General features: G+C 45.1%; 1 protein-coding gene across 1 annotated transcript in view; it reads right to left on the bottom strand.

Moving 5' to 3' along the window:
* LOC103364719 (putative ferric-chelate reductase 1) overlaps positions 1-8,769 on the bottom strand; it is a 24,956-nt gene extending 16,187 nt beyond the window's left edge. The window contains exons 1-2 of the mRNA XM_008291942.1: positions 8,583-8,769; positions 2,556-2,692 (exon numbers count right to left, since the gene is read on the bottom strand). Coding sequence (XP_008290164.1) covers positions 2,556-2,692; positions 8,583-8,769 — 324 coding nt within the window. The remainder of the gene's footprint in view (positions 1-2,555; positions 2,693-8,582) is intronic.
* Between the last annotated feature and the right edge of the window lie 1,828 nt (positions 8,770-10,597).

Here is a 10,597-nt window from a genome sequence, read left to right as displayed (position 1 = left end):
GGTTAGGTTGGTTAGGGTTAGGGTTTGGGTGGGTTAGGGTGGGTTAGGGTTAGGGTGGGTTAGGGTTAGGGTGGGTTAGGGTGGTTAGGGTTGGGGTTAGGTTGGTTAGGGTTAGGGTGGTTAGGGTTGGGGTTAGGGTTAGGGTTAGGGTTTGGGTGGGTTAGGTTGGGTTAGGGTTAGGTTGGTTAGGGTTAGGGTGGTTAGGGTTAGGGTGGTTAGGGTGGGAGGAGAAACTTCAGCACTCATCAGTCATGAGGAGAATGAGCGAGAAAGCTGCAGGGGGGTGATTGGGAGGAACAGCCTGTCTGATCTAAACCCGAGTGGTGTTCTATTATTGCACTTTTGTGCTTGTCATGGAACGGCCATAACAAACACCGTGTTCAATCATAGGGTGACTCACAAGTGTACCTTGCACCAGAGCACCTCAGGCCAAAGCTTGATGACCAGCTTTGTGGTCATATCATCAGACCGGCCCCCAGAAGTCTTGGACACTTGGGGAAAGAGAGGACCACAGCTGAGTTACATCAGATGGCGTGAAGTAAGGCTAAAGTGGGAACTTCTGGTGAAGGACCCTGAACGTGTGGTTTTCAGCTCCCACCTACCGAAGAATTTCTTGTCCCTCCTGGGGAGGCCAGTGACATGGAACCGAGGGGGCCATGTTCAAGACCTCCATTGCGGAGGCAGCTGTTAGGGGGTGTGGCCAGAAGGTCATTGCTTCCTGTCGGGGTGACAAACTCACCCTAACCCTAACCGCCACGCTCATGGTCATAGCTATGGCTGATTTAGAAATCCTAATTAACCATGGCTGGAGCCCCTGGAGAAAACCACACAGGCACAGAGAGAACATGCAAACTCCACACAGAAAAGCAGGTTTTCAGCTACAAAGCCCAACAGAAGTGTCCTCACTCTCTGGCCAACCTGTCAAACTGGATCTAACCCGTCACGCCTCCACCTCAGCCACTGCTGAGCTGGCAGCACGCCCTCCTTTCCCTTTTCCCTTTCTGTCTGTGGGCGTGAGACAGGTGTAGCATTTCCTTCCACGGCCCCATTGGACAATCAGCTGAGTGAGGACACCTGCGACAGAGAGCGACTGGCCTGTTCACGACGCACCACCTGCCATAACAGAAGGCTTTAGTTCACCATTTGATGCCGGATCGTTGTACTGCAACAGTTAGTCAACTCAGGCCTGTTCAGTCCAGTTCAGTCGGCTCTTTTGTGTCTGCCCTGGCTAACCGCTGTTTTTCTCGCCCAGTATTCCATGTCATTCGCCATCAGATTCCTGCTTGAGTCCCACACCTGCTTGCATTTCACTGGTGATGGCCAGATGAATAAATAAATCCTAAAGCCTCTGGGCTGTCTGCAACACTGTCAGCATGGAAATAAAACACCTTCATTTATTCTGAGTGGTTGGTCTATTCGTTCATCTAATCTGTTTCTGATTAATGTGTGGCTAATAGAGGTCTGTTAATGTTAAAAGAAAAAACCTGCCAGTATGATGTCAGTCAGTGTTTAAATACATCCAACAGGACATGAGACGTTTCTGTTCAAACTGCTGCAGTAGTTTTTAAAGACGGGACAGTGATGGTTCTGATGAATCCTGGGGTGATGCTGACTTCATTCACTTTTATTCAGAAACACTATATTTTCCTCTACGCTTGGACGCAGTCGGTTTCTCTTTGTGGAAATACCTCCTCCGGCTTTGGAGGAAACTCTTTCACATGTGAATGTTCCAGCAGCAACACGTTTCTTTATCTACAGGTACGTTATTATGTGTAATAGCTCAGCTCGCCTCCTAACGAAGCCAGCCTCAATACGCGCTGCATAAAGGACTTCCTGAACTTCTGGACACACAGAACCTCGGCACAGTACGTCCCATGACTACATCTCACCTGATGGTGGCGTTCCTCCACACCAGCCCGGACTACTGAGCAGATATTTCTCATTCCCCGAGTATACCCAGATTCCTCCTCTGCCTGCCATTCTCTGACTGCTTTCCTCCCACTAGCTCTGTCAGCTCAGTAGCACTTTGGTTTTGGTGTTGAGAGCGTATCTCTGCTTCTGTGTTACACGCTGCATGTGCTATGGTCATCCTGGACCCCGTTTGTGTAGCTTTCCTAGTCTGGTAGTACCTGGTCCTGATCAGTTCCCCCAATCCGAGACTTTAGACTGTTTATCTGAAAATTGTAGTTGTGTTTCTAGTTTACTGTCCCTCATGAGTCTCCGTAGATTTGTGTGTAATTCCTTAGCCTCCGACCAGTGTCCCCCCATTCCTGTCCTTCTACTCAGTATTTACTGTGTTTCTGGTAATGAAACCTTTGAACTTCTGCTCCCTGGTCGGCTGTGTGTGTCTGCATCCGGGCCTTTGCACTCCCCGTAACATAACCACGATGTAAACTGTCAACTAATGAAACTATAGGGGAAGAGTCAGTGGCCAAACAAAGCATGAGCATGGCTGTTTCCATGTGGATGGCTCAGCGAGAGCCAGTATGTTGTGTTGCCTGTCGTAGGCCTGCATGTTGCTCACATCACAAACTGCTGTGTGACAGGAAACTCACAGGTATTTGGCTGCAGGTGAGAAGTCGAGTGGCCTCGGCTGCCGTGGCAAAGGAACCCACAGGGGATCGGCGCCCCACTTCTCTGGCCTGTAGTAGGAAACCAGTGAACGGTGTGGAAGCTGGGGCCTGGAGCTGAACTGAGAAAACACAACATCTGTTTGCATACTGTTTATTTAAATATTTGACTATTTTGTTTATAATGTCAAAGAATGCAGTAAAGTGTCCATCACACGTTTTCAGAGTTCAAATTGGCATAAAATTGCTTTGTTTTGCCTTATTGAGAAGAAACCAAAGGTTGCAAACGTTTTAACCTTTGTTTTATCTGTAAATCTCCTATTGAAGAGGCGATAGATAGATAGATAGATAGATAGATAGATAGATAGATAGATAGATAGATAGATAGATAGATGGGTTTCTTTTTGGAGTACAGAGCTGGAACTCGTCATGCTAATGCGGACGCCATGTCCTGCCGCCCCTATGCCCTCGTCTGGGAGTCGAGGATGCCGTCATCTACCTGCTGCAGAGGGCTCATCACACCTGGATGGTGCTGGCTGCACAGTGAGAGTCACTTTCTTTGATTTCTCCAGTGCGTTCAACACAGGGGGCGCCCGTATAGCTCACCTGGTTGAGCGGGTGACCCATGAACAGGGGCTACAGTCCCCAACGCAGCGGTTGTGAGTTCGAATCCCGCTCATGACCCTTTGCTGCAGGTCTCTCCCTCATTCTTCTCCCCCCTTTCCTGTCTCTCTCTACTGCTCTAAATAAAGGCAAAAGCCCAAAAAAATATATTTAAAAAAAAAAAAAAAAAAAAGAAATGGTCTTTGGCAAACCCCCAGATGCACCAGCGGTACCATCAGGGCCAGAATACGTTCGCAAGCTCCAGGACAGGATGGAGGCAGCTCACGCCTTTGCCCGTGACCAGCTGCAGGAAGCAGGTGTGAGACAGAAATAAAACTATGACACAAGAGCAAAGGGCAGGGACTTCAAGGCTGGGGATCTGGTGTGGGTGTACAGCCCCAAGAGGAAGAAAGGCCGGTGCCCCAAGCTGGACTGTCACTGGGTGGGGCCTTGTGAGGTGTTGGAGAAGCTGGGTGAGGTGGTGTACAGGGTCCAGCTGCCACCCAGAGGGAATTGGGTGGTCCTCCACAGAGACAGGTTGGCCCCGTATAGAGGAGGCACCCACACATATCGGATCCCCAACACGTCAGGGCCACCTCAAGGAGAGAGGGAGAGGGCGGAGGAGCTTCAGACAGACATGGCTGTGCATGTGTACGTGTGGTGAGTGTGTGCGGATGTGACCCGACAGCTGAGACGTTGTGGGCTCGTTTTGTTCTGTGTTGTTTTGGCGTGGTTGCAGCTGACAGTAATCCTGTTCAGTTTTGCTGAGCCATTACAATGACGGAACACTGACAGCGTCTCCTGCTTTGTTCTTTCATCCAGCTGGACGTTACACTATTTAACAGATTAAAGTCCGGAACTTGACCTTCTCAGTCTTTCCGGACCACATTGTTAAGATAGCCGTGCGTGGGCTGCGTTCAGCGAGGTCCGGCGACAACTTCGTGGCATTGATGGTGTTCGGTACAGACTCATCCACTCCGCCCGGCTGTCGTATCACACACGACGGTGTTGGGAAGGAATTCATTTCAGCAGAGGAAACCAGCGACTATGTCAAAACTTTGAAAACTGGTTGAGCTGCATTAACCCGTACAGAGCCAGTTTTGTCTGTGTGCTGGTTTGCCATTGACTCTGTATTTGCCAATAAATTGTGGGCTCTTTAACCTGAAATATACCTCTGCTCCCTACTAGGTCAGTGTTACTTGTAGTTGTTTAAAACAATATCAGGTACCTTTTTCTTCACCGTCTTGGTCACTCTGACATAATGTATATTATATTTTTGTTCCTTAAATATGAGTGGAATTAACATTGTATTTGCACTTTTATTTTTACATCCTTTGCCACTGTTTTGCTGGTGCGTTGTCTTTCTGTCCTATGTGGAATTTTGATTTAAGTTGATAGGATGCCTACCAACTTTGTGTCCGGCTAGTATGTTCATCTTCAGTTAACATATTCTGGTATATATATATATATATATATAACATTTTGTTCTATGATTGCACACACTGTTGATCATCTTTGAAATTGATAGGAGTCTCTTCTCCTGCTTTTGTTTGCTTTACTTGTGGATACTGTGGGAAACACCGCGGTCTCCGTTGTTTTGTGGCTACAGGGGGACTTTGGCTGTATGTTTGGGGGTATGTTGGGGGGAGGGTATCCACCTCAACTCTGTAGCTATTTGTGGGTTTTTTTGGCTATTCTATTTAAGCACCATCATAAACTCCAGCATTGCTGGTTCAGATTTATTAGCTGGAATATCAGAGGCATGGCTAATCCTGTCAAGAGGTCTAAGGTTTTCACACACTTGAAGCATTTAAATTCTGCGATTGCATTCTTACAGGAGACCCATCTCCGGATTAAAGATCACCACAGGCTACACTATCCTTGAGTAAGTCAAATTTTCCACTCAGACTTTAAATCAAAAGCAAGAGGAGTTGCCATTTTAATGAACAATAAAGTACAATTTTCATCCAGTGATGTCGTTGGAGATAAGGATGGTAGATATCTGACTGTAGCTGGCACCCTAATGCAAAGGAATGTTTTGATGGTAAACATACAACAAACTTTGATGAAGCTGAATTCGCTAAGAGATTACTGAAAAATTAAAGATTTTCTTAAAAATCTATTGAATCCCATCATTGACCCAAGCACTGCAGACCAATTGGACTCCCCACTCTCCTTGATGAATTCTAATTTCACTTAAAGCTATGCAATCTAACAAAGTCCCTGGCCCGGATGGCCTTCTGAATATTTTTTTTTTTTTTTTTTAATTATGGGGAAATTTGCGCCACTACTTTTATCTGCGTTTAATGAGTCCCTGGATCGTGATTCACTACCACCCACTTTGACTCAAGCGACTACTGCTGTCCTTCTTCAGAAGGACAAAGATCCGACCTCCTGTGGCTCCTATAGACCATTGTCTTTGCTCAGTACTGATGTAAAGGTGTTGGCTAAAGTAACTGCATCTCGTTTAGACAATGCGCTTCCTTGCATTATTTCTGAAGAGCAGAATGGTTTTATCAAGGGACGCCAGTTATTTTTTAATACCCATAAACTTTTTAACATAATTTACTCTAAACATGCACCTTAACTTCCTGAGATCATTTCTTGGATGCTGAAAAAGCATTAAAAAGAGCAGAGGGGAGCACTTGTTTGCTGTTCTGAAGAAGTTCAGTTTTGGTGATAAATTTATTTCTTGGATCCGTCTTCTTTACTTATCCCCTAAAGCCAGTATCCATACTAATGACCTTTATTCTGATTATTTTGCTCTTGGGCGTGGCACTTGCCAAGGTTGTCCTCTGTCACCTTTGCTTTTTGCCATTGCTATCAAACCGTTGTCCATCACGTTACAATCTTCCCCCTATTTAGAGGAATCATCCGAAATGGAACTGAACACAAATTATCATTGTATGCTGATGATTTAATATTGTATGTAACTGATCCTACAAACTCTATTCCGGCTGTTTTGAACATTTTGGAGAATTTCAGCTGGTTTTCAGTTTATAAAAAAGAAAAGTGTATGTTTTCCTATTAACACTGCAGCACGTCGTCTCCAACAATCAGACATACCTTTAGCCCTTCAGGGTTTAAATACCTTGGCATTAATGTGTCACCTTGCATCAGCTAATTTCACTCCCTTATCTCAGTGATCACACCCGATATTCAAAGATGGGGCGGCCTCCCCCGTTCTCTAACTGGCAGGATCAACGCAGTTAAAATTAACATATTACCAAAATGTCTTTTGTTATTCCAGTCAATTCCTCTCTTTCCACCAAAACATTTTATAAATTCTCTGGATAAGTCAATAGGCTCTTTTACTGAGGGTGGGAAGTCACGTAGAGTTTGTAAAACTTTACTGCAAAGAAGCAGACTTAATGGTGGTCTTGCATTACCTAATTTCCAATTTTACGATTGGGCCACTCATGTCCATAAACTTTGCTGTTGAATATACTCTCCAAGTTCGTCTTGGTGTAATTTAGACTTATCATCTTGTAGAGGTTCATCTATACCTACTTTACGTCATTCCTCTTTGCCTACTGAACTAAACTAAACCTTCATTGTATACCAATAATCAAGTGGTTCTTAACACACTTCAGATCTGGTTTCAATTTAGGCAGCGCTTTAAACTCTCAGATGCATCTTCCTTAGGTCCATGAACCAATAAACACAGGGTCCATCACTCTTGGACCCTGTGCTGTCAGCATGGTTTGACAAGGGTGTTAAACAATTCAAAAATCTATATGTACATGGGGTCTTTGAGAGCTTCGGTAACCTTTCCTCTAGCTATGACCTCCCTCCTTCTGACTTGTTCCACTATTTTCAAATTCGTGATTTTGTCTCCAGATGTTTGCCTATTTCCCTTCTGTACCTTCTGGACACCCTAGTGAGGATTAAGCGGTGTATAGATAATGGATGGATGGACCTTCTGGACAGCTTTGGGTAAACTTGCTCTCGGACAGTCCTCATAAGAAATGTTTAATTTCCAACATATACAACTTAATTTTGTCTTTAAGTAGTCATTCCAGTACCAAAATTAAGAATGCATGGGAACAGGAACTGGGACTCCAATGAAGTGTTGACTGATGTCGTGATCGGTGAAGGTCGTGATCGAACAGACTGTGTTCATAGTCTGTTCGATCACGACTGTGTTTCTGTTTTTTGGACCTTGTTTTTTGCCTGACGATTTCTGGATACCTTTGCCTGTGTGACTGACGACCCGTGTACTGAACCTTGTTTGATATTAAACCTGCCTTTTTGCCTGAACCTATTCTGAGTCGAGCATTTGTGTCCAACTGTTGTATGACGCCGGCTTTTTGAAAAGAGCCGAACTTCCCATCACTACAGTCCACCACCTCTTGTGCTCATCCGGGACTTATTCAATTTAAGGTTCTGCATAGGGTCCTTTTCTCTAAACCCAGACTTTCTGGAATATATCCAGAAGTGGAAGATGAATGTGACAGAGGCCATGGCTCTCCTTGTCATCTCAGCCATGTGTGTTTTCTGTGCCCGGCTCTAAACGATCTTTGGACCGAGTATTTTAATATTAGGCCCACAATTTGCAGCCTTCCCCATTGATTGCTATATTTGGGATCCCTGATGCTTCTGGTGCATTAAATTCTAACCAAATGGACATTTAGCTGGCACGTCCCTGTCGGCCAGACGTTGCTTGTTATTGCACTAGAAGTCTGTCAGCTGTCCTCCCATCTCCTGGTGGCTTAAAGACGCCGTTTTCTTTCTAAAGCTTGAGAAGATAAAATATACTTTGAGAGGATGCACCAAGTTTTTCTGTATATAGCAACCATTTATCTCATGTTTTACAAGTTTGAAGCTACTCCCGGACTGAATGTGTGCCTGTTTCTGTGTCTCATAAATCGTGGATAGCCAATATTGTACGCTGGTCATGTTGTGATGAGTTGAGGTGGGATGGGGTGGATGGGAGGGGGGTTATGTTGTTCACATTGTTCTCTGACTTAGTTTGTTTTGCTCTTGTGTGCATAGGTGTGCACAGGTGTGTTCAAGTGTTGGCATATATCCTGCATACCTGTATGTATGTATGTATGTTATGGATTTAAAAAAAAGGAAAAATTGGATTGCATTTGTCATTGACGTTATCTCATTACTTTCCTCAATAAAAATATTTGGAAACAAAAGGAAACTTACATCTCAAAATCTACAAACATACATCCAAAACCTTCTGCACAGAGAGATACCACCACAGTGAAGAGGGAACATCGTTCTGTTGTTGGGATTACAGGGCTGCAGGACTGAGAAAGCATTTGTTCTTTCATGTGGTCCTTGATGGATTAAAGTGTGAATGCTGTCTTCTTCAAGATTGTTATACTTTACAACTACGCACAACTATACAAATCTAAGGAGCTGCATGATGTGGGTTGAAACTGACTCGTAACTTACCTTTGACCTCCTTTCCAAGTCCGTAGCTGTTGTGCTCTGTAGTAACAGTGAAGGGCGACGGTCCTGTTTGCGGGCGCAGCCCATTGTGGTGGGGCTGCATGTCGTCACAGCTGTCCATGACTAACCCTGAGCTGTAGCACTGAACTACTGGAGCTACAAACACCAGCAGCAGCAGAACAAGGTCCATGGTAACAAAATGATCAGTTCCCAGTCAACTCATAGAGCTGGGGAGAAGCAGAACCACACTGCTGCTTTTCAGCCAAGAGGAGCTCAGGTGGCGTGGAAACAATGGCTGGGAGATGGGAGGGGGAATGCATGGAGCAATGGGAGGAGGCTACAGGTTGACAGGTGTACACCTGCCCTGTGTAGGCCCTGTGGAGGGAGGGGCGGGGGTACTGTGTTGGTGAGTCTCTGCTGTTGCTAGGCTACAGTCTCCCACCATCTTCCAGCAGCAAAGTTTATTCTCAGAATACCCATGTCAATAGACACTGATGTCAAAACTCCACAATAGAAGCTTTACAGCATGAGGTACACAAGTCAACAAGAAAATACACACAAACCAGCAGAAGACACTTGGGGTGTGAAAATCACACAACACACTGGGAAACAACAAGCCCGGCTAGTCTGGAGCAAACGTATTCACCTGTGAGCACCTCTAAAGGTAAGGCTGGTGGAAGCAGACAGACATAAGAGTGGAAGAAGAAAAGACGCCATCATATTTCCTGAAGTGTTAAATGAAAATGATCCTTTTTGAAGTTCCAGTCATTCTGTTTTTTTTATGTTGACATATTAAAAATGCCATTCATGTAAAGTCACTAAAGAACTATGAAAAATGAGTCATTTTAAACACAAGAAAAGAAATGTCCTCTGTGACATCATCTCACTGCATTTCTTCAACAGGATGGAAGTATTTATGGCAGGTCAAGAATATTATAAAACACCGCCAATGGCCATCTTCGTGTCGGTGCTTTCACTGAGTATTTCCTCGCCGTTTGATCAAGCACATCTACTCCAACCTTGGTTCTGTTGTAGTACATAACAGTCTCCAGTTTAGCCTTGCGGCCACTTGTGATGTTAACAGCTGTGTGGACAGTGCTTAGAATGGAGACATGTTTTCTTGGTTTGCATTTATAGACTGTTGGGGTTGCATTGTCACATTTCAGCACCTCTGTTGTGTGCAGGGCCCTTTGCTCCTTTACAGATGGAGGAAGCTCTCGTCTGCTCTTATTCACTGTATTTATTTACTCTCTTTGTTTTAGATTGAAGCTATAACTTGGTTTTTGCTTCACAGGGGAACCCACACGAGGGCAGCAGGACCCACACGGTGTGGTGGTCCACTCTGGGGTCAAGTTAAACTTTTGTTTCTGTCTCGTCTTCCTGTTTCTGTTGGCAGCTTTTATTTTGTAGTCTGGTCTTCATGTGATCTTTGTCAGCTCTACTTCCTGTTGTCATCTCCTCTTCCTGATTGGTGGCTCCGCCCTAATTGTGCCCAGCTGCTCCCCATTAGCTCACCTGTGTATTTAATGTGTAAGTCTCCCTTTGTTCTGTTTGGCCAGTGGGTCATGTTCCTGCACCGTTCCTGTGCCGTCTACACCGTCCAGAGCTCCAAGCTCAGTGCTTTTGAGTTCTTCTCCTTCTATTTGATGCTTTGTTCTCCAGCTTTGCTGGGAGTTTTTTGTTTGTTTTTTCTGTCCAGTGACCTGAAGAGAGGTTTTCTAGGTCTGCTGAGTTTTTGTCGTATTTGACATTTCTGTTCACTTCCACTGTTGAGTCCTGCATCTGGACCCTGATCCTGAGTCCTGTCACACAGAGGCTGCCTGTGCTGAGGAGGAGTGAGGATCCAGCTGCTGTGGTTCTGCTGTGGTTCTGCTGTGGAGGGAGACCAGTCCGCTGACAGGGAGGCTACACATGAGGTATGAGTCGCTGCAGTTCTGAGAACTTGGATAAAGTGTTCTGTTCATTCATGAGCTCTAACCAAGCCTAAACTAAGCTGAACACTGGAAGCTAAAGAGAGC

Source organism: Stegastes partitus, unplaced genomic scaffold, assembly GCF_000690725.1.
Source record: "Stegastes partitus isolate 25-593 unplaced genomic scaffold, Stegastes_partitus-1.0.2 Scaffold771, whole genome shotgun sequence".
In the NCBI taxonomy this organism is placed as follows: Eukaryota; Metazoa; Chordata; class Actinopteri; family Pomacentridae; genus Stegastes; species Stegastes partitus.
The sequence above is the reverse complement of the archived record's forward strand: the minus strand, read 5'-3'. Positions and strand labels throughout refer to the sequence as shown.